Below are 25,577 nucleotides of genomic sequence, written 5' to 3' on the forward strand. Positions count from 1 at the left end.
GCACTGTTTACTAGACAAATTTGTGTTCACTGACATGAAAAATGTAACAACTGATGTCCAAGAATACATAAAAAAGGATTTATTTTGATGATTACTTCACAAACTGTTGTGAAAGTGGGCTGAGTAGTTAGGGGTCTTAATCACATGACAACACATTCCCAACACACTGCCCAGGTGATACAATAGTTATGTGATACTAGATAAAATGTAAGACAATCTCAGGAGCCCTGTTCTTATCGTTTTTTGTTTTTGGAAGGGCGAGCAGGGGTGTTTCACATTTTGACTGCATAGAACTCTTTGAGAAAATGACCCTGCTGCTCCTGCATGCGGCACGTCTGCTTTCAGAAAGCTAAAATTGTCAGCTTGAGGCTTCTAAAATAGCGTGCTCATTTTTTTGGTAGCCTACAGTTACCAGATATCACTACCTAATGCACACTTACTCAGTGCTTTTACCCACCCACTGCTTCCAGTTATAACTGGTGATCACCAGTTGCTTTCTGTTTCCACAGTTTTTAAAAACCAAACAAGAGGGGTCCAAGCAGGTGTGCCAGAGATGGCCCGAGAGAGAGAGAGGGAGAGAGAGAGAGAGAGAGAGAGAGAGAGAGACCCACAGGACACTAGTAGTTGGACTGAGATCACACTCATCTCAAATAAACTTCAGTTCAACTAGAATCAAAGTGGAAATCACCATCAGGGAAACAAAACGCACACACAAACACACATACAAAGCAAGAAGACATGAACACATGCTTATTTAAGTGTAAGATCTCTGGGAGTGTGTGTGTTACACAACATTACAAAATACAATCTGCATCCACGCTCTCCTCAGATGTGCTGGTTTTATGTGTGTAAGCGTAATTAGCTGTGGCAGATAAACAAGAGCATCTGGCTTTTATATGCCTTAAGAGATGGTAAAACAACTGTACACGGAGTTTGCATGGCTGACATTCAGACAAGAAAATGGAAAGATTTTGTCCACTAGGGAAAATAAATGTGCATCAAAAAAGCCGCCATAATTCTCCAGAGACCAGGGTTTTAATGGTTTTTAGCGCCAAAGTCTACAGTGGATCCGGAACATATTCACAGCATTTTAATTGTCCCTCATTTTGACATGTTGACATGTCTTATTCAAAATTAATTTTCACCTCAAAATTCAACACACAGTACCCCATAATGACAAAGTGAAAAATTCGTTTTTTAATTAAAAATAAATTAAAAAAAAAAAAAAAACAGGTAAAATGTACTTTTCACAGCCTTTGCTGGGGCACCTTTGTATTTGTATTTTGTGGGCATCTTCTCACAATCTTTTTTACAGAACTACTAAAGCACCAGGTTGCCTGGTTTCCTCCAGACATGACTCTTGGCACTCAGTGTGTGCCTTTCCAAATCATGTCATGTCAAATCAACTGAATTTACCACTCAAAGCAAGTTATAGAAACAGCTGACAGATTATCAGTGGAAACACTATATCTGAATGCTGTGAATACTTTCGTACGTGTTATATTTTTGTTTTTTATTTTCATTAAGAAGTTGACAGCCGTTTAAAAAAAAAAACTTTTTCAAAATGTCCATCATTATTTCATTGCCTACAATCACTTCACTGAGATGACTTTAGAGAACTTTAAACTCACTGTACTGTTACTTTCTCTATGCCAAACAGCAAACAGCTGGATTTTGAAATAGAGAAAGTGGACAACTAAGCAGCTGAATAACCAGATGTTTCCCTCAGAAGTTGGTAGAGACTGAAATCAGAGGTGAAAATTGATGAACACCTATGCTGATCTACTGAATTTGGTATAAATGAGATGAAAGCACGTATTAATTTTGCCGTGCATCAGCAGTTCAGCTGTGCTGTCTGTGTTGTAATAGTGTGGGGGATATTTTCTTGGCACACTCTAGGATCCTTAGTACCAAGTAAGCTTGTTAAACTTGTTTAAATGTTACAGCCGACCTGAATCATGTGGCTGACCATGTCTATACCAATTTTCTGATGCCTTCATCAAACGGGATAATGCACCATGTAGCACAGAAATCTGCAAAGTAGCAACTGCATGATCTAGATGTGTCAACATGGACCAAATCTCTAAACTGTGATTTCATATATGTATATTTTCCAAATATCAGAATTTAGATACACTTTTCTCATACCAGGTTGGACCTCAATTTGCCTTCAGAATTGCCTTAATTCTTTGTGGCATAAAGATCCTCACCAAAAAGTGGAAGAACTGTGAAAAGGTTTAAGCTGTGCACAGTTTTATTTCATTTTGCACTTAAAATATAATGTAGTAATAGCTCTGAGCTCAGCAGTGCCTCTCTGTTCCACAGGTCTGGTTCCAGACATTGCATTAACTGCCTCAAGGGCAAACTGCTCTCTGCTTACTGTACTAACTGCATAAACTTTTATTTTAATATATAATCCATACTCAAAATGTCTGTCGGGAGTCAGATATGCTGAGGCAAAGTGTTGGGAAGCTGAGCCACTAAAAGTAAATGCCACGAGAATCCCACGCAGACATAACTGAGACATTTGCCGCAAAAACATCTGTGAATGTGATGGGTAGCATAAGCTCCTCCCATCATGCTCATCGCCATCACTCTGGAAAAATTCAGCATTTTGGTTTCTATGGTGGGCAAAAGCTGTCAATAGGCTGTGTGTAGGCTGTGTGCCAGAGTATTTAATACAGAGGCAGGAGAGCGCAGCAGGTCAGGTGAAAAGTCTGCGTTTTGTTACTACTGGCAACTGCTTTCAAACAAAAACAAAATGTGTTTTGGCTTTTTATGCAGGTGTAAAGCATGAGAGCAGCATTCTACTCTTTCAGTCTAACATGTGAAAATAAGATGCCAATTCTTACTTTCTATTTGTATATTTTCAACACAGCAAACATACCATGATGACTTGCACATAGCAGCCATTGTGTGAAACTAATTAAGCACAGCAGATTCGTTATTTGAGTCTAACATTCAGGTGCAACTCAGTAAAGAATTGCTGATGGTCAATCCCACCAGACAAAAAAGTAGTTCATTATACAAACTCACTCACTGTTTGACCATGCTCTTCTATATTTGAAGGAAACAAATAACTTCATTTGTTAATGAGACCTTTTACAATAATAAAAAACCATGGGATGTTAAATCATGTTGCCATTCAGTACACACTCTGGCTTACATATAAAAAAGCTTTGATTTTGTGAATTTCTTTCACTTGGTAATAGCACGTCCTTTGTGATCCCTCATATGAGTCTCTGCTCACTTAGCCTGGCAATAGAAGGCACCTAATCTTTTCCCACTCAGCAGCTGAATTACATCATGGTGGGGTGAGGGTGACCAATCCATTAGAGTGAGTTTATATTTGAAGTGTGCATGTGTGAGATCATGTGTGTGTCTGTGTTTCTATTAAAGCAATTGTTGGAACTTAAAACGAAGAACTTTATTTAACCAGGAAGAACAACCCATTGAGATTTAAAATCTCATTCACAAGGTTGACATTATCATTATGAGAGAGCTTTCCAACTAGAAATATGTTGTTGTTTTTTTGTTTAATGAAGTGTAAACCCTTTAAGTACTAGAGACAAAAATTAGAATGCAAACAACATGTCTGACACGTTTCAGTTAAGGAACCCACACAACCTGAGTTTTGCAAATGCTACTTTTTTGCTGTCTTTGTCCTGTTTTCCTCCTCTCAGCACCAACAGGTCAGGGCAGATGGCCACCCAACTCTGAGCCTGGTTTTGCTGGAAGCTTCCTCCTGTTAAAAGGGAGTTTTTCCTCCCCACTGTCGCCAAATCTTTTCCCCTCTTTTCCTCTTCTATTGTAGGTTTTTTACCATACAATATAAAGTGCCTTCAGGTATCTGTTGTTGTGATTTCATGCTATATAAATAAAACTGAACTGCACAAAATTTTCCAATATGCCCCACTCTGACCCATTTGGTGGGAAAAGCATTTAACGTCATGCACTTGGCCACTTTAGCTTTCATTTAGAAAACAAAAACTCTGAACATATTATGTAAACAGGTTATGTGTTTAGCGTACATTGCCCCAGTGATTTAGCCAGGTAAAAAGAACAATTCTGCTGCGATCCTGGTCCTTGCTTGGAAGTGGGAATGAATGGAGTTTCTTTTATGTTATCCTCAGGTTTTCTGAGTAGGTTACAGGCTTTAGTTAGAAATATGAACTTAGCTTATAAAAAGTCCATGTTTACTATCTAGCATTTAGGTCAGGGGTGTCAAACTCAAATACACAGTGGGCCAAAATTCAAAACTGGAACAAAGTCGTGGGCTAACATTAATATTTATTGAAAAAAAAATCTTCCTCCAGATATAAGAATGAATCTTTTCTTATGGACTCAAACAAGTTTTGCTGAAAAACTGAATATGGAACAAGCAAAGCTTAATACTAAACGATATATATATTAGCTGTATAATACCAGTAGGCCAGCTCTAATAGTAATTTGGCATGGCTTCGCGGGCCAAATGTAATTAGGCTGCGGGCCAAATTTGGCCCGCGGGCCAGAGTTTGACACCTATGATTTAGGTATTCAAGAACCAAATGAAAAGCTGCCAAGTCAGAATATAACTTGCATATACAAGTTTCTGCTCAGACCAGACAAAATTGTACCACTTCTTGCTTCCATATGTTATATTCTATAGCTGTTTAGCCTAAGGTCAGAATAACATCTCTTCAGCTTTCAGCAAGCATTTTGCTGTCACTGACCATTTGTCTGAGAATGATTGCATATGGATTTTCTTTGAAAATAGCCATTATGCACATGTACTCCAGGTGCCCGTTCTCTTTTAAGCCCTCTGCTGCTGATGTTAAACCTGAAGGGACGAACATGTCAAGAATTTAAAGCCTTGGGATAACTTGGACCTTTTACTGTTAGCTCTGGACAACTCATAGTATGCAATCTATATTTAATCTTTCCAGTGATCATTCATTCAGTGGTCAAAAAGACTGACTCAGGTCATGTCTCTGTATACAAAAATGGCCAGGAACAGGCTGACCAGCATTCCTGTAGTTCATCAGGAGTATATAACAAGGATACACTTTGACATTGTGCTCTTCTGTCCATTATTGTCAAATACTTCTATATGCAAACGATACTTGCACTACACTAGTAATAATGTTTGTTTCATAATCAAGAAATTGTGCTTCATTCATAATGCACATGAAGATGCTTGTTCAAATGAGGAGAAAAAACAACATGTGTGTTGATTCTCACTGTCACCATTTTCTAATGTTAAAATGACTACAGGCCTGTTTTTCATTTCTGGCTGAAGATATAGTGTAGATGCCCCAATTTTAATGCCATTAGGTGGCATGTTTAGGTTCACCGAAAGTATTACAAGAACTATTCTTCCCTTGAATTTTGCAGTGCTTATTGACCAGATTTGCATTTACTACAAGTTTTATTCAGAGCAGATAGTAAACCCCAAATGTAAACATTGTGTGCTTTAAAAATATATGCTACTCTTAGGTTCATCTTCTAGTCCAGTGCAGATCAGACTCTTGATGGTAGACAGTTTGCGCTGTTTTAATAGAAAATTCTCACATTTCCCTGACTGTTGTTGGTTATGTTGAACCTTTTGGAGCAAACCTTTCTGAGAATTTGAGGCACTGAAAAGCAAGCCTTTTCTCACTCTCACTAGGTGTTTCCTTTTTAAAGGAAAGTTAATACAGACAGGAGAAGTTAGTCATGAAAACATGTGTTCCTAAAAGTTAAACTATTTTTTCTCATCTCCAAGTTTTTCCATGTTTTTCCCAAGACAATTTTTTCCATAGAAAAAAAATATCAAATAATAGAAAGCGATGGATACAGAATGTATCTATAAATATGTACATGATTGCTGGTGCATTATTTTTTAAATAGTTTTTTCAATTGGGATATTTCTGAACTATGAAACTACAAATTTTAGATTGGTGCCTTTCTGAACAATGCACTAATGCAAAGGGTCTCATGCTTTGTGCTGTGTGTGAACATGGTGACAATGCCGTGCTTGCTTTTCTTTGCTTTCACAAAACATATACTATAGCGCACAGTGAAAAAATATATACATTACTGATCAAAAGTTTTAGAACACCCCAATTTTTCTAGTGATTTACCCTCTGATGCATAGTGGTCACTGGAGTGGACAGCTACTAAAACGTACATATCTCTTTAATGTATTGGTTTCTATGGTGGAACTGCATATTAGCCTCTAGAGTGCTCTCTGCTGCCATGCTCCATTGAGGTCAGTTCAGTGTTCAGTTAGTGCAACTGCAAGTAAATTTCCTCTGAATCAAAGATGGCAGACAAACTGTCACCCCTGCCGACCACTGCTGGCATATCCTGTCAATCCTTCTAAGCTAAAAGAGCCCAACAGGTAAAAAAGAAATATGATGATATGCAGTAACATCTAGGGAAGGATATTATCTGTTTGGAATAAGAAACTGTTATGTCTAATATGTAGAAAACTACGATTAACCATGTGTCCAATGAAGTGGACATCATGCATTACCCACTATATTTTTTTAACATAAGTCATAAATTGCTTCACTGCTTCTTGGGACTGTTTTGGTTATAAGTAAGCATATAATTGTTAAATTTATAAGCTACTCATTTAAAATATATATTTTTGTGCAGATCAGCTGTAGTTTGAGTTACTATAATAATTATTTTATCATATTTTGTAGACTTCAAATGCAGCAAAGAATAAGGCAGCGTACAGAATAGTCCAGGAAATTCCATCCAGCTCCAGTGATGATGATTTCATTGATGAGTGCAGTGATGGTGAGTTCAGTGATAAGTCCAGGGAGTGAAGGTATGGGTGAGAGCAGGAACCTCAGGCTATATGACAGGCTATATGGTTCGACAGTTCTGTCATCCACATGGTCTCGTCCTGTGCTGGCCAATCCCCTGAAGATGTTGCCAACAGATGGGTCAAGAAGGAAAAAAACAAGATGATGATCCAAAAGCCCTTCTCTGTGGCCCTTTACAATCAACACATGGGTGGGGTTGATCTTGTTGACCAATGTCTGGCAATGTACCCCCACAGACGTCGAAACAAGAGGTGGTACATCCGAGTGTTTTTTCATTTTTTGGATGTGACCGACAGAGGTCCTGTCGTTATAGAACTGTGTAGACTCAAAAATGTTTCTGTTGTTGGAGATAGTTTGCCATATTCAGGTGTAGAATTCACAGCTAGGACTGTTGACTGGTTTTGTTATTTACGCCCAAAAATTGGGGCTATATGAGTTGAAAGTTCCAAAAAATTGCTGAGATGTTTTTCAAAGGATACAAGCAAACAAGTGTTTGTATATTTACAATAGAACACAAGGTAATTCATTTTTACAGTAAATTCACAGTATTTCATGCTAAGTGCTCGGGCGCATGTAGTCCACTGGAGTGGACAAGTTTATAACTTTATAAAAAAAACATATTTTTGGGAAAAAAAGAGTTGAACATTTTTTTTCATGTCCTAAGAAGAATAAAAGCACTTAAGAAAAAAATCTTGACCAAGGCTTTCATAATTCATGCATCAGAGGGTTTATTGCAATTCCAGTCCTTCAAGTTCAATGAATAGCTTGAAATGGTACAAAGGTAAGTGGTGAACTGCCAGAGGTTAAAAAAAAAGGTAAGGTTACCCAAAACTGAAAAATAATGTACGTTTCAGAATTATGCAAAAAGGCTCCCCAGTTTCACCCATCGTGGCCAATTTGTACATTGAAAAAGTGGGAAAGAGGGCTTTGCTATCCTACCCTGGAACACCACCAAGCCATTGGTTCAGATATGTGGATGACACCTGGGTGAAAATCAAATCTCAGGACGTACTACATTTCACGGATCACATTAACTCGGTGGACCAACACATCAAATTCACCAGGGAGGATATGAAAAGTGGCAGGTTAGCCTTCTTAGACTGTGAGATTTCCATCAGTAATGGGGACATCTAAAAGCTGGCGTGTACCATAAAACCACGCATACGGATCAGTATCTAAGGTTTGACTCTCATCATCCACTGGAGCACAAACTGGGTGTCATCAGGACGCTACAACACAGAGCGAACACCATCCCCACTGACACAGCAGCCAGGCAGAAGAACAGCACATCAAGAAGGCCCTGAGTAAATGTGATTATCCCAGCTGGACTTTTGTCAAAGCTGGAAAGGCACCTAAAGAAAGCTCCAGCCGATCCAGAAGAGAAGGACAACCGCCGCCCAGGCGAAAACCTGTAGTGATCCCATATGTGTCAGGAGTATCGGAGCAGTTGAGACGCATTTTTTCTAAACACCGGGTCTCTGTGGCTTTTAAACCCCAAAATACGCTGCGCCAAAAACTGGTCCACCCAAGGATCGGGTCCCCGACACAAACACAGAGTAACATAGTGTACGCTGTTAAGTGCCAGGAGGATTGCCAGGATTTATACATCGGGGAAACCAAACAACCTCTAGCGAAGCGGATGGCACAACACAGAAGAGCAACCTCATCAGGCCAGGACTCTGCAGTCTATTTACACCTACAGGCCAGTGGACACTCTTTCAACGATGAGGATGTACACATCCTGGACAGGGAAGAACGCTGGTTTGAGCGCGGAGTCAAGGAGGCCATTTACGTGAAAAGGGAAAGACCATCTCTGAATCGAGGAGGGGGCCTAAGGGTACATCTTTCGCCATCTTACAATGCTGTGATTGCAGCCATTCCCCAACTCTCTGTGAATGGTACTCATGGCCATTGATCAGTGTTCTTTGATCAGTGGGTTTTGGTCAGTGATTGTTGATCAATGGTCATGGGAATTTGCATAACTGACCTCACAGCCCATTGTTCCTTCAGTGGGCTGGTTTCAGTCATTATGCAAATGTACTGTTTATAAGGTTTGGGGAAACCTGCAGTCAGCTGAGACTGAAGAAGTCACTTGGATGAGTGACGAAACGTTTCTCCCACAAAACGCTACGTCCAGATGAACAGATTCAACTTTTGGAGATATGCAAAAAGGCCCTTTTCAAGGATCATACAATGGGCTGTTCTGCAGCAGTGGAGGTTGATCAAGCCTTGAAAGCTGGTGCTACTAATTCCTACAGGTGTTCCAACTTTTCTGGATTTCTTACAACCCCCTCTGTCTACATAATAGCAGTGTTTGGAACACACTGTGCTACCATACCCTCGCAAAAATCATTTGAACAGTATTGTACTGCAGAAAGTAGTGAGTTGCCACAAAAATGGCGAGAAAAAGTAAATTAACAATGGAAGAGAAACAGATCATCGTAACACTTAAAGATTTAGGTCTTTCCCACAGAAAATTTGCAAAGAAAGTCAAGGTGTCAGTGAGTACAGTTTCCTTCACCATCAAAAGGCACTCAGAAACTGGGAAAACTCTGACAGGAAGAGACCCAAAGCCACAGCTGAATCAGAGGACAAGTTTCTGAGAGTTAACAGCTTGCATTATAGGTGGCTCACAGGACAGCAGCTTCAAGCACAGCTTAATAGTGGTTGTAGCAAGCAAGTCTTAGTTTTAACTGTCAAGAGAAGACTTCGAGCTCAAGTCGCAGCAAGAAAGCCATTGCTAAGACATCACAAAAAGACAAAGAGGCTTGCCTTGGCGATGAAACATTTGAACAGCTATTGGACTACTGAAAACTGGAAGAAGGTATTATGGACTAATGAATCAAAATTTGAAATCTTCGGATCATCACGCAGGATCTTTGTACGCCGTTGGGTAGGCGAAAGGATGGTTCCACAGTGTGTGGCATCAAGCGTGAAACATGGAAGAGGAAGTGTGATGGTCCAGGTGTCGGTGACTTGTACAGAGTGAGAGGCACCTTGATCCAAAACAGCTACCACAGCATTCTGCAGCACCATGGAATACCCTCTGGTATGTGCCTAGTTGGTCAGGGGCTCATCCTACAGCAAGATAATGACCCAGAACATAAGTCCAAGCTATGTCAGGACTACCTCAGGAAAAAAAAAAACAAGATGGTCTCCAGGCTTAAACCCCATCTAGCTTTTATGGGAACTTCTGCAACAGAAATGGGAAGAACTGAATAATATTTGATTTCTATTATCATTTCAGGGTGCAATGAGACATTAAACTGCATAATTTTCAATAAAAAACTGGAACAATTGAGGTATTCTAAAAGTTTTGACCAGTAGTGTATAGATAGATAGATAGAAATTCCTGCAGTACACAAGAAAGATGCAGAGATGCACAGGTAGAGGGAAATAGAGAAACAAACAAAAGAAAAAGGTACTAGTAGCACAGGCAAAGACTACCTCTGCCAAACATTTCCTCCTGTGAAATAAATGAGGAAGATTAAATTAGGAGGAAGGGTAAATGTTGCCAAATCTTCAGATTACATCCTTCTATCCATCTACAAAAGAAAAAAAAAACCCTACTTGTTTTTTTGTTTTGACAAATCCAGGAAGTGCATGTGCTACATCTACACCTCGACACAGCATGCTTTATGACAGCAATAAAGGTGGAAATGGGCAGAGATTCAAAGCAGTGGGGTCCTGATAGCGCTGAGTGGAATCCATGCCAGGATTATTTGTAGGTGGTACAAATGATCAGACAGATTCCTGCTAGCTTGCAGGGATTCTTTTTCATTAACATGATGGAGGAAGAGAGACAATTAAGCAATCTGTGCTGCGCTACAAAATTACAAAAGGAGCGATATGAAGCAGAACGAAGAAGTTGAAAGGAGGATTACAAGTGTACAGACAGAAAAAAAGAGATACACTTTTATAATCAGGATTTATAGATTAATCAGTAATAAATGTCTGCCTGTTGTAACAAGAAGATGATGATTAAATAGGACTTGCTTACTTGTTCTACAGCAAAGGGGAAAGATGCTAAGTTTAGTGGTATCTCTATATTACATGGGTATTTACTTTTTCTGACAACTTTCTAATTCCTAAATTTTCAAAACAGGCACGTTGCTTTAGGTTTAACACATTTGAGGGAACGTTTTACTTTTTTTTAACTTGCGCCTTCAGACAAACATCAAACTGATTTGAGCCTAAAATGAGGGAGCAGAGGAGGAGGAGAGGTTATATTTAGGTGTAGACTGACATTTGATCAACTGTAAATTTAAAACTGATGTGTAATGGTCTCATTTTTAAACCCGACACTGTGTATTGTGTGAGTGAAGTCATGTTTTTTTTTCATTTTGTGAAACGTCCTTCAAAACAAACTGAGGTCTACTAACTTCATGTTACTTCAAGGTTGCCTGATGGGTGGCATCACGTGTTGAATTTTACTCCTGCTTCATACAATGTGGTGTATAGACAATATAAACAGTACACTTGAGTATAGGGAAAATTAGCCAAGACGGGTTGTGAGATATTGGGTTACATCTTGTTGAATTCAGTTGTGTAAATCCATAAAGAGCAGTACAGCTCAAGGCAGCAGCAGCACAGGCCAGCTGATCACAGAGAAATGATTGTGAATTGTGATTTTTTTAACCACACTGACCCACTATAACCAATCTTGGGGTCCCCCACCTGCCAAATCTCACTTTAACCGTTGATTTTTCTGTTTTGGTTAGGAAGCAAAGTCAAAAAAAGTCACTATTCCCATGTACTAATATTTTTTTGTTAATATATCAAAATGGCATGAAGATCAGCTAGTGTTGCACAGTAATAGCTGGTAAAAATATCCTTTCTGACTTTGAGTAAGCCTGTAATTTTTCACTTGTTACTTGGGTAAAAGCCACTTGACATTAGAATCTTTTACATGAACTTTTACATGAACTTCACTAACACCCTCCTATCCTATTTTGCATGTGTAGAGCTCACAGCACTTTTATTCACATTTAAAAACCTCCAGTGTGCAAGGTGTTAGTGTCTGAATTACCAAATATGTGGGGGGGGTTTAAGTCCACATCAGTTCTTTGTATTTCCTGACAGTTTTCCGTGCTGCTTTCAATTTCCTGCAAGGTTTGATGGCGAATTACTGAGAAAATGCAAAAACCACTGCAGTTCTCACTACAAGCTCATAAAATAAAGTGATATTTAGATCTGCAAATGGTTCTAAATTCTGATGACCACTGAATAAAAGGTTGAAAACTGTAGTTTAGTTTTCATCCATTATACCCACTTTCAAGTAAAATTTTCAAAATTACACATTTTGCTGACCCACCCATCAACCCTGAGCTCTAGCTTAGCTTTTTTGTGAACTCCACCATCTGCCAGTGAATGAAAGAACTGCAGTAAACTGGTATTTGTGAGTGCGCTGTTGTTCTATTTGACCACAATTAAAGCTAGACTCCATTTGGAATCTGGCCTTGAAGAGTAATAGTGTTTGCACTACAGGAAGCATCTGTTCTCTTAAAATGACTTCATATTCCTTTGCCGCTTCTCTGTGTTACCATGCAGAGCATTTAAACGAGTTAATGACTCCAAGTAGATGCTGTTATGTTTCTGCCAGAAGTTAAAGGTGTCCCTTGCTGATGAGCTTTGAATCGCACACACTGTTTCTCTGCTTATGTATACTTAAGCAGAGAAGGTTTCCTTTTAGAGAAGCCTCACTCTGCAGTGTACCTGCATCCTGCCACGTGGACAGCCAGACTGTGTTTGATGTGTGTGTACCACTCAAACATACTAAAAAGAAACCCTTTTCTTTGGTAAAGAACCATCTAGTCAGTGTCGTACTTTTCCTCTCAGTATTTCTAGCCTACTTAATGGTTACTACCAACTTGGCTCAGCAAGCACACCATATCCAATTAACATTGTGACTGGTGTTGTGATGCAGCAGGTACAGCATGTCCTCACAATGGTAACCTATGTATAAAAGGTTTTCTGTCTTTCTTCTTCCTATTCTCGATATGGAGTGCTTCATTATTAGTCTACTAATGAAAAGAAACATGCAACGTGCAGCTTGTAAGCACCACTTATGCTAAACAAAGACAGGATAAGAGTCTGCAGCCATGCCAACAACTCTCAGAGGTTGTACTGCTTGGAGAAAGAAAACCATACTGCAATATGGAAAAAAGTTTGAAGTTTGGTAATGAGCCTGTTACTGAGAAGTAAATGTAAATAAGATATAAACTATAATGGTAGCAGCTTTTATGTAACATCTGCCATCACAGTTTAATCCGATAAGCCTTCATCATATTCCACAAGAAATATAGACAGCCTGCAGACAAGTACACACCAATATCAATACAGCACCTTTGTTTCATGAATTGTCCACGGTGACATCAAACTGTAAAATTAAAATTAAAATGAGTAAATAAAATAAAATAAAAAGCAATGTGCTACTACTTGATAAGACTCATAAGGCTGGTTAAGTGATGACGTATAGTCTCTGTTAGTGCTGGTTGCTGAAGCCTCTCCTCTGTTTGCTGAGGCTCTTGTCATTTCAATGGGCTGCAGTGCTGTGTTTCCTCTTATCGGAAGAGACACGGTCCTTGTCATTCTCTTGTACACCATTTTATGTGGATGCCTTTAAGCTAATCTTTTACAACTTTGCTACATATTCTGGGCTTACAGTGTTCCTGACTCCAATTTTCAAAAATGAGTCAAAATGAGTCACTATTAAAACCAAGTAAGATTTCAGTGTGTATGATTAAGTTCAGAATCTTGATTTTTGGTAGTAAACTCATTAAAACAATGTAGCATGATGCAGCATTAATGACTAAAATGAAGCTTATGCAAAAGTTCAATAAGAAAGATCAGTAGTCACACATCTGTCTGCTTCCCAGATGTTAGGTGGCTAATCTAACTTTTATATCCCTTCCACTTTCCCATGCTGTCAAGCTCCTCCGATCTCTTCTAGACTCCACAGGATCCTGGCCTAATTCCTATCACTGCTGGGATTCCATTCTGCTGTACGATGTTCAGTTCCTTCCAATGACCCCTCCTTACTGAACTCTGTTGTATGTTGTCTGAAAGACTCTTGGTTGCAGTTTAGTCTGTTTTGTTGTTTTCTTCCAGCCATATGTTGAAACTTGTCTCTGCACATTGCTTCAATGCTGAATCAGGTGTAGCAAATGGTTTACCAACCACTAAGCAACATATAAATTACTCATGTTGTGCTGTAAATGGCGTCTTCTCAGACACTCATGCTGAAGCTTTGTTTTGGTTTCTTGTCTTTCTTTCATGTTGGTGTTTGTTTGTGTCCACTGGGCATCCATAGGTGCTGTACCACACTGACCATCAGTTTGTATTTTCTTTGTTTCTGATGAAAAATTTAACCTAAAACTTTAACCATTATTAAATACATTGCCAATGCCGCCCCTACAAAAGAAATTTCTGTACCAGCATAGTGGTAACGCTCTTTGCTGTCTCTTATGTCTGCTTAACATTTCAAATGATGTCATACTGAGATATAGCTAATGCTCCCAAACCTGGTATTCAGTTGTTTTTTACATAAGAACTTATAGGTGCTTTGTCACTTTTGTTGTTGTCGTCAGCCAGATCATGTTATATACATTGTAAAGAACTCATGCAATTCAATTGTGGTATTGTAACAGGATGCCACCACTGCAGGTCAGGTCACTTTAGGAAATTACTTCTCTCCTAGATGTTCCATAATAAACTGTAAGTGGTGTTAAGTGGAAGTGTTTAGGAACCACATCAACTCGGGAGCCCAAACATGTAAAGTCACCATGTGCTGAGCTGCATTGTGCATGAAAGTTGCCAGCTACTCTAACATTAACATCAGCACAAAAGCTATGTGCAGGAGATTTATGGCATACAGTCTCTTCAATGTGTAGATAACCACTTTGTCCATATACTATATGCCTAATTTTAATTAGTTTCTTATATGATGCGTTTCTACTCAAGCTCTCAAATCGCTTCATACAAACTGTCTCATTCCCACAAAGCTATGCCCGTGCTTCATACACATATTCTAAGTGCTTTCTGGCTAGCATTCACACTCACATGAACACATCAGAATTGCGTTCTTTCTCAAGGAAAAAGAAAGATACTCAGTGCTAATGTATCCTCAGCACATAGACTGAAGTTGCCAGGAATCAAACCACCAACCTTCTGATTAATGACCTGCTCTACCTCCTGAGCCACAGCCACTCAGCACATGAGAACAGATATTGTGCACATTTTATTAGGCTTTGAAGACTGCTTTTACCTCTAAATTGCCCTCAGTGTTTGTCTCTTGTGAGGAAGTCATTTGGAGTGCAATGTCAGACTAACAGGTGAAAAAGTCAGTGTCTAGAGTGCGAGCACAATGTGCATGAAAGAGTTGCCTGCACCTCCATATGCATTTGGAAATTCTTGTGGTGCCGAAACGTTGTAGTTAGTGTATGCTTACCAAAATCAAAAGAACTGGACTTTGAATTTAATGGTTTCCTTTTTTTAAAAAAATAGAATGATAGTATGGGGCTATTCACCTGAACATTATTCTGGTTAATAATTTGCATGTCATGTGTCAGTCTCTCCCCTGAACTAAACACAGCAGAAAATGAAAGACTTACTTGAACTTTTTTCTTTTTTTTTAACTCTGACTTTCTCTCAGTAGGGAGTTTACACTGCCTACTATCCACCCCTGGAGCAGGGAATTGACTCTTAATTACCAAGAAGCTCCATGTTGTGTTTCATGTATGAGTGACCTCATTCGTTTCCTAACTCCCTGCAACATATATGGTGGGCCAAGAACTCGCATTCCTCACATCAGCTGTGCTACTATCGTAAAGATCCAGCTTAATGGGTTGTTTGTTGAGTGGAACATTCTTATGATATGCTAATTCTAAACCCTATCAGAATTTCATTATAAAATTGGCTCTTAAGGCTGGCACTTCAGCCCGTGTGTCACTGTAGCGTTGTGTCACCTGTGTTGGCTCAGTTCAGTTAATTATCTTCTAAAGTCATGGATCACTGGGGGGATTTCTGATTGCTTAAAGCAATGCTGGGAGGAGTGTCAGGCTATTCAAAACTGCTTGGCTACATGAATGATTCATTTTATTTCATTTTAACTTAATGTGACCAGTCCTGTACATACATTATGCCTACATTGTAGTTTGCTTGGAATCATCCCCACATAAATTGCCCAGAAATATAAAACAGGGAATCAGTTGCTACTTTTTGTGACTCTTCGGTTTCCCTCAGCAGAAGAGTTCTGAACATTGGGCACAATGACACTAACTTATTCAGTGTTGAGTGATTCAGTGGGTTTTGGGGATTTAGAAAAAACAACAAACACACAGTTTTTACCCTTTTCTGATCAAATCATAAGGCCATGAAGTCAAACTGAAATGCGACCACAGTAGATCGGCTGATGGCATCAAATTTTGTATCTGACTTGATCAGTGTCATGTCTGTTGTCATCAGTCCTTTTGTGTTGCCATCCTGCTGCTGCACACCGCCTTCAATATTCTGTGGAAGGATGTCCCAAAAGAGAGACATGCCACCAAATATAATAATAAAATATCGATCTTCTGTTAACTATGGTGTTATCGACTGAACAATTTCGGAGCTCACTGACTATGTTAAGAATCTGCAGCATTATTTTAAGAATTACAACTTTCTTTCCTTTACCCTCTCATTACTGTCATCACTGCTGACAACCCCAAATCTAACCCTGCAATATGCAAATGAAGCCCCAACCCAAGGCAATCAGATTATAGAATTATTGTTTTTATTAAGTTGTTGTCAGAAATCTTGGCAATCAGGGACCAATGAAAGCAATCATTTTAACTCAAACACATCCAAAACGTTTTACATTAGGGTCAGGGTTACCAACTAAGATGCCTTAAACAGCTTCTAATTAAATCATTTCACCAATGTAATCGTGCTGTGCTGTGTTCACACTGACACAGTGGTGGCATCTCATTCCTTCACTCTGATTTATTTTGGTTTGTCATCCATTACTCCCACCTGACTGTTCCAGTCTGGAGATGCCTCACTAAACTACTAGAGGGCTTTACATTTGAAACTATAATGTCCCGAGTTTAAGAGGGCAAATTAGAGTAGATCAAAGAAAACCCTGGACCAACGTATTATCAATTAAACTGATTAAACAGGGGGAATTAAGTAGCTTTAAGTAGAGTCTTATAAGGCTTAACCTTCACCTTATGTGGTTGGGGAAAATAAAGCCTCTTGTCAATGTTTGTGGAAATATGATTATATATGTTTATTTATTAGTCTATGTACTGTCACAAAAGACGGCCAATCAAACACTGAGAAAATAAAACTAAGCAGTATTGTATCAAGGCAAAACCACTCTGTATCAACTTTTAAGCCTGTGACAGAGGACACATAAATTACAACACTTTGTATTACAAATATGTCACTTCAATTTCATAAACACACCATGCAGTCAAGGTATTAGAGGATCTGGTGCTAAGCCTTGAAGCTGATAGTGTTTTCCAATTTCACAAAACCAAAGGTGTGATGTTCCAACTTATTCACACCTTCCTGGGACATCTTGCCTCCCAAACCCTTGCATAAGATCTATCAGAGAGAGCGAGAGAGAGAGAGAAGAGTGTTTGTGTGTGTGTGTGTGTGTGAGAGAGAGTGTGTGAATGTAGCTAGCTATCAACCTAGCTTTGGGACTTTGGTTTCCAAATAGCGATTGGCTGAGGTTCGAGGGTATTATTCTCCTCTTTTGTTTGGCACACACGGTGATCTAGTCTCTTCTATGTGCTCCTTCTGTCTCTCTGACACACACATGAGCAATCTGTCACACACACCATCCTCCCAGTTGTTTTCCTCTCGCCACAATAAATTTATCAGCCCGTCCCAGCAGACGAGATTCAGCCCAACTTCCTAGACAACCCCAGAAGCTAGAATCCACTTTGTGCACGTGTGTGTGTGTGTTTGTGTTCGAGTGAAAAGTTGCAGAAAAACTAGCAAGAAAGACAGAAGGAGAGACAATGAATACTAACACCTGCTCTTAAAGCTCTGAAAGTCAAACAATATTTGCCATGTAGATTAGCCTCCTCTCTTTTTTCTGCATTCATTTTTCATCCCAACTCGCCTCATGCTAGGTGGCTGCGAGTGTGTGAACGTGAAATTGGATTGTGAGTGTTCCCTAAAATTAGATAAAACTTTGATGATCCCCTGAATGCAGTCATGCCTGTGGCTGAGCAATCTATGCCTGCCTGTGCTTTGGTCTGCCCTTTGTTGGTGTTTTACAAACTGGGGAGCCTTTCCTGATATTTTCTTAGCTCGTTACTCAAACACACAGGGCTGCAGATGTACTAAAGGCTTCATATTTTATGACAAACAACACAAAGTTAAGCTCCTGACAAAACCCATAAAGTCAGCAGAACAAGAAAAGCCATGCAATTACACATCTTCCTCCTGTCTGTGCTCTTTGTCAGTGCCCCTTTATAAAGACTTAACACGCAGCAAAAAGAAATAAAAGAAACCTTGCAAAGTCAGGTGCTGTCAAAATGAGCCTAAGTGAATGCACAAAAATGCTGTTTAGCAACATAATGTCACTTAAAGAGCAATTTCCACCTATATGTCAGCACACACACACACACAATCTGCTCATCTCTGTGAGGAAACTCAAGATGCTCACAAAAAACTGCCAGAAACCCGTCTCCAATTAAATCCTGCCTACATGTTCCAAGTCATTAAGAAGTGAGCTGGTGATGTGTTGAGATGTAGCAAAGGAAGAAAAAAAAACAGTACTTTATCCAGTTTAGGAAGTGGTGTCCGAGTTATTCTGCATCATTGCCATCATTATATGACACACCTGTGTCTTGCTTTCTATGATGAATAGTTTTGATAAAGCAGGTTGGTTGGCTTGCTGGAAAACAATTTAACAAGAGTGAGATTGTTTACCTTATTGAGGCTCTCTCATTGTTTCTCAGCATGCTCGAGTATAACCTTCACTTTCCTGAAAATTGGTCAGAAACCATGGTTATGGACAGAAATTTTGGCAGTGGCACAACAAGCTTTTCATGTACTTTGTAGCTTCTGTGGGGTTTTTTGGGTTTTTTTGAGGGGGTGGGCAGGGGTGGTGTGGGGGGTTGATTACTTTCTTACATGTTTCTTACTATGACTGTACATTACTACATTATATTTATACAGCACCAGCTTAAATACTAAATACTAAAAACTAACATCAAATGTATTGTGTGCCTATATTATTTGCACATAGGTTGAGACAACATTTAACTTTAACAACTACATACTTTCCTCACCTGTGTCCAGATGCATATATTCTATATAAATCCTGTAAACCTCAGTAATGACAGTGCTTAAAGTCTGTGGTTCCAAAGTATCCTCATGCGATCAAAAGTTAAAATACAACATGTGCAAACTGCAACCATAAACCCATTAGGAAAGTGATTACTGAGGCCATAAATCAAAAGTTGCTGAAAAAGTTAAATACACATCTCTTTAAGTATACAGAGGAGCCCCCCACCCCACCCCATCCCACCTGCTGGTCATTGCCACAAATTTGACACTTAAAGTACTTCTGCACTGGCTTTAGATTTAAGGCCCAGGAACATTGCTCTATCTTTTGGAGATCCACATTACAGCATTAGCATTAGTGTAAGCTAATGCTGCTTGCCTTAGCTTGCATTGCTGCTAGCAAAATACTGATTTGAGTGGATAAGGTAGGCTAGCGCATTCAAACTTTAATGATGTCTCTGCCTGCATTCTGCTGATCTACTTGGATCAGTTAATGCTGCAAATAAATGTAAATCTAGCTAACTTTAGCTTGCTAACAAAATTACTAACACAATACTATCTAAATTGAAATAATTAAAAAATGTAGCAATGTTTTCTAACTTTTTAAATTATTTACAAAGAACATGTGTGGATGTCATTAATAACAGTGGTTTTCTAGATGTTACACAGAACAGCCTAATTTTAATTATACTTCGCTGTATTTGCAATAAAAGTAACATTCCTTGTATCCATTCTTTTCACTCTTCCCTACTATACACCAGCCACAGTATTACAATCACTCATCTAATGATGTTAGGTACTAATTCTTGGTTACTGAAAAGTAAAACTTCAAAGTCACTTTAAGGTCTAAATAATGTCAGAGGTCAGAGTAGAATGGCCAGACTGCTTTCATCTGAAATAAAGGCAAACTTTCAAATGACCACTTTCTACAATCAAGTGGTCGCCAGAAAACAACATCTCTGGTTATCAGAAGAGCATCTCTGAGCATACAAAATGTTAAACCTTGGAGCAGATGGGTGCCTCTTCTGTCAGTTCACTCCACTCAAATGACCGCACAGTCACCAGATCTCAGACCAATGGACCAAACTGACCAAAATCCCCCTTGTTGAATCTATACAACAAAGAATTAAGGCAGTTCTGAAGATACAGGGGATTCAAACTCTTACTAACAAGAAGTACATACTTAAGTGTTTAGTGAGTATATCAGGCTGTTAATGAAGTTTGCATTAACTGAGCTGTGATCCAAGTAGTTTACAACTTATCGTCTTGGTCTGTCAGAAATTTGCAAACTGACTAATTATGAACATAATCATAGCAACACTTCACAGGTACGCACTGTATAACCAGAGTGTTACTGAGCATAAACTGCTTCCAGCTTGGAGCAATGAATCATCACCACCCCACCTGCTGCATCTGCATCTGGTACTGGAACCGAACAAACTTGTGCAACAAGCTCCCTGTCCAGCTGTCCACAGCTCATCCTTTCTGTACAGCCTACCTCAATGCAAGGCCAGCAAACAAGAGTCTTATTTTCAGTGTTATAGCTTATAGCTGTGTGGAAAATGTTGCTAAGTAATGTCAAAACTAAAGAAAACGAATCTGCATAAAAACCACAAATGCTCTGAGGATTTTTAAATCATTAAATATTTGTTTTGTATCTAAGAGGTTTAAAGAGCAGAACAATTCAGCATCAACTCATTTGTTGAACAACATTTCTTCAAGCTTCTTTCTGAAATTAAATTGCTGCTAGTGCTGAGTGCACTGCACTCTTGCTGGTTATCCAACTATTTCATTGCAGCTCCAAGCAAGCATTAAATAGACGTACTGTGAGTCTTTTTTGATTCTCAAGTGTAATGCTAATTATGCTGAAATATGAACAGAAAATATGTTTGTTTAGTTTTTTTGGACAGTGTAAGATAGTGGTTCCAAAACGGTGTGCTAAAGCAGACTGGTGTGGTCTATGAATATTCAAATATTATTTTAGATTTACTAAATGCATAGAAGGATAATTGTCTTCTGGACTGTAATTGTCTCACACTAGCTGTGTGTTGTATATGTTACATACATATCTGCTGGAAGAAAAAAAAACACCTGAACCTCAAAGATCCAAGTCAAGTGGAACATATTTGTCGATGGATGCGGACCTTAAAGTTGTTCCCATAAGTGTTACAGGTTTCATCACAACCACAACAGTGACATGACCTCATATAGCATCTGAGAATCGAAATAAAAACACCACACCGCAGACTTACTGCCAAAATACATCTTGCATTAGTTATCATCAGGCTTTTGAATCGCCATACAAACTTTTTATACGCATTCAGGTGTTAAGTGAAGCATTTTTCTTCCAAAGCAGTTCAGAAACGAAACCAAAGCATCCTTCAGCGCAACCTCTTTATAGCTTAACAGCTTGCTTAGAAACATGAACCCATACCTGATTCCATGAACTCTTGGTTGAAGTTGTTCCAGGCCTCTTTGCTCTTTTCCAGGTTCTCCTCCATGACCTTGATGTCAGCAAAAGGACAGTTGCATTCTGGGAAGCGAGGAGAGCACCGGCACCAGCAGTCATTGTTGCGACAGAGCAACTCGCCCTCCGAGTTGCATGCCACGTAGCTGAGGGCTGCCTCCACAAAACGCCCACGCAGAAACTCTGGCAGGACATCTTGCAATCCTGGAAAGAAAAGGAAGCACATGGTAAAGTATTTTGGATTTTTTTTAGAATGCTCTTATTTTTGAACAAGCAGACTCTAAAAGAGTCATATTTTATTTTAGGCTATTTTTAACGCTTCAAGTAAAAATACATTTTTAGCCCTTGCCATTTAATTGAGAAGACTGTGAAGTAAAATTCTTGACATTTGGTATGTCTAACCCACCTGATTTCTTGTAGGATTTTAAACATCAATTGTTAATTTCCTTTATCATATATAATATATAATAGACATAGCCTTTGGAGGATATGATCACGGTTTTCACAAACTACAAAGTAGTTTCAGCTATAACATTGATTCGCAAGCTATAACACTGGAGCAATGCCTTGGAGTGAAGTGCCAATATTTTTGAATCAGCCACAATGTTAGAACCACCAGCCCATTCTCATTGAGTTAATGCCATTTTGTCAAAAAATACTGGTGTGGCCCATTTCCTTCCATTTTCTCTGCCATGATACACTGTTTTATGGCTTTAGCGAGACAGGCCAGGTACTTCCAATTCCTAATTTGTCAGTGAGTGTGATTACTCTTGAGAATAGGTATATTTTACCCCCAAATAAGATTGTTTTATGAATCTAACCAAGCAGTTTTTAAACCTCATACCTTACCCAGGATATTTCAGTAGTTAACAAGAAAGTAAAAAGTGTGTAAAAAAAAAAAACCACACAAATCTGTAAGAGAGGAAAGACAGAATAATCCTACACAGGTTTCCAAACCATGGTATCCTGGCTGACATACCTGCAACTTATACCACCACTAGTCCCTGAACCTACTAATGTAGGCCTCTAACATCGGTTCACCTCTTATCGGTTGATATTGCTGGGACTAACTAGCACTGTATTACTACTTAGGATGGGAAGTCGTTGGAACCAGTGTCAGGTAATTGAATAATATTGATTCTGTTGTTCACTACAGTGTTCTGCTGGTAAACTTTGGGCCTTGGATTTCATGTGGCTGTTACTTTGAAATGTAGCACCCACCTAAAAATCGTTGCACATCAAGGACACTTGTTGACCTAGGCTACAAACTACAGACCGATTCCAAACTAATATGTCGGATATGACATAACAAGCACAGTTCATAAAGACCCAAACCCACTGCCAAGACGCCTGACATCACAGATATACTCACAGAAATGCGTACCATTTTTGAGGCAGAGCTGTTTTGTATATAAACCCAATTCCAAAAAGATTGGGTTTGTGTAAAAAGTAAATCAAAACACAATGTAGTGATTGGTAGGACTTAAACATACAAGTTTCTAACAACAGAACACAGAAAACATCGAATGTTTAAACAGAAATTTTGCTATTTCATGAACAATTTTTTCATGAATTCATGAAAAATTATTTTTTAATTTGTTTAATTTAATTTGCACAAACAAAAAAAAGGAAAAGAAATAAAAAGCTGAAAAAGAAGAAACAGCATGAAGAATATTTTGTTATTAGGTTGCTTGGCAGAAGATCAGTAACATTATTGGGTATAAAAAGACTATCTTATAGAAGCAGTGTTTCTTAGAAGTAAAGATGTGCAAAGGTTTACCAATCTGCAAAAAAAGGCAAATAATTGTGGAACAATTTCAGAACAATTCCTCATCTACAGCACATAGTGTGTAAGAGAATCTGGAAAAATCTCTGAAAATCAGTATTAGATTCTTGTGATCTTTAGGCCGTCAGTAAAGATACTCTAAGCGATCAGCGTGAGTAACGAGCAGAACAATTACATTCTCTTCCACTAGAGGGCAGTACAACTGCCTGCTCTAATTTAATGGGTTGCCAACTGCAAGTAAAACAGAAGAAAACAAAGAAGAAATTACATAATAGTCATGCTGTGAGACGACACAGCGCATAATAGCAATAGATAAGTATCTGAAAAGAAAATGTAGTCAGTCTGACCTGGGTCCTGGAGAAAATTTCGACCCAGTAGAAGGCCCTAGCATGTGGTCAGAAGAAAGCAAAAAAAAGGTATACTGGGGGACAAACCGAGCCAATTCTGCTATACCTGGTGCACAGGGAAAAATGATCAAAATGCTTTTTGTGACATTTTTGTTTGGTGGTGTGCCGTGTGATTTTTCTAACGTGAAATATGTGCTGTGGCTCCAAAAGGTTGGGAAACACTACTCTAAACACAGGTTGCCATGTTATCTACAAATACAGATTAAAGCTCACTCATGCAAAGTAGAAACTATATGTGAGCATAATCCAGAAATTTTGCTGTCTTCTCTGGGCCAAAGCTCATTTGTGTATAAAGAGTCCAGGAGCTGAACTTCCCTGCCTACAGTCCAGACCTCTCACCAACTGAAAAGATTTGGTGCATCGTGAAAAGAAAAATGCAACAGAAGAAAACAGACTCTTGATCAGAGTCTCAAACTTTTCAGAATTAACTTTGCACATGGATTGTAATGTAGTGCCACATGCTTATATATAGTTAGAACATTAACTAACATACACTATGCTGACAAAAGTCACTCCTCTTAGTCTCTAAATTTAGATGTTTTCAGTCCCTTTGCCACAGGTGTATAAAATCAAGCACCTAATCATGCAGTTACAAACATTTGTAAAAAGAACTGGGTATTACAAAGAGCTTACTGAATTTGAACATGGTGCTCTAATAGTCTGCTACCATTGCAACAAGTCAGTCTGTGATATTTTCTTTATCAACTTTAAGTTAGTAACACTGTGCTGATTAAATAACTGCAGAGAATCCTCCTCTGGCATTAAGATAATCACAATAACTGTGCCCCAGCATTTTCATGACATGGGTTTCCATGCCCAAGCAGCTCCTGAAGGCGGCATGTAGGTGGCCTAGTAAATTTGTTCATGTACACATATGTATATACACAGTACAATATGAGCAACTGTATTAACCCAGGGAGATAAGGATGGTTATCTACTTGTTTTATTTTCAGTTGCAATTCTTGCAGGATATGCTATAGGTGGATATACAAGTTATAATGATGACAAGTCTTGACTGGGACGTATTTCAGAACTAATCATCAGTAGCAACTGTCACCTAGTCTATAATCACCAAAAAACGCCCAACAGTCTCAGCCACATGCAGCTTGTTTGTTGCCTGCAGCTTTCACCATTTCTCAGCCTGCTATTTAAAAGAATACTTAATTCAATTGTTATGGACGTGATGGATGTGGAGCCTTATTTATGTGAGCAATCCAAATGTATTCTGCATGTTTTGTTTAGTTTTTTCACTCACCTTTCAAAATAATTAGTCTGCAGAAAGAAAACATTTGGTATTTTATTAAAAGCTGGTTCTTCCTAAATGTTGTTTTTTTGGTTGTTTCTTTTCCACATGAAAATGTGGACCAGCCTCTCACAACGGTTTACAACGGCTCAAAGCAATGGGCCAAATACCCCTTACTCCCAAGGTGCCTTCTAAAGGATATCCTAAGGATGCTGTCAGATGCCTTCTGCAATATGGTTTCTTCCACCATTTGTTTCATTCCTTTCATAAAAGGAAAAATTAAAAAGTTGTTGATACAATAACAAAAAAGGCTGACAAAGTCTAATCAAAGTAGACTGTAATTTGTGTTTTGTTTTGCAGTTTCGTGGCAGAGTTTTTAATTTCACTGAAATCTGTGTGGGTTCTTAGCTGTTGTCACACTAACAGGGGAATCCTTAGTGAAAATAAGCCATCGTTAACATAATTACATTACATTATTATTACTTTGCAATGCCATGCTTTTCCACCGACTGGTCTTCTAGTCAGGCATAACGTTTAAAGCCTAACTGGCAAATGGGAAAATTGCACAACCAATGTTACATAACCAACTGCC

The 25,577-nt window shown here is 38.8% G+C and overlaps 1 protein-coding gene across 1 annotated transcript in view; it reads right to left on the reverse strand.

Annotated features, from left to right (window-relative positions):
* brinp2 (bone morphogenetic protein/retinoic acid inducible neural-specific 2) overlaps positions 1-25,577 on the reverse strand; it is a 238,572-nt gene that overhangs the window by 38,763 nt on the left and 174,232 nt on the right. Inside the window, exon 6 of the mRNA XM_031744820.2 lies at positions 21,517-21,753. Within this exon, the coding sequence (XP_031600680.1) occupies positions 21,517-21,753 (237 nt within the window). The remainder of the gene's footprint in view (positions 1-21,516; positions 21,754-25,577) is intronic.

This window comes from Oreochromis aureus, linkage group 18, assembly GCF_013358895.1.
Source record: "Oreochromis aureus strain Israel breed Guangdong linkage group 18, ZZ_aureus, whole genome shotgun sequence".
NCBI classification, from domain to species: Eukaryota; Metazoa; Chordata; class Actinopteri; order Cichliformes; family Cichlidae; genus Oreochromis; species Oreochromis aureus.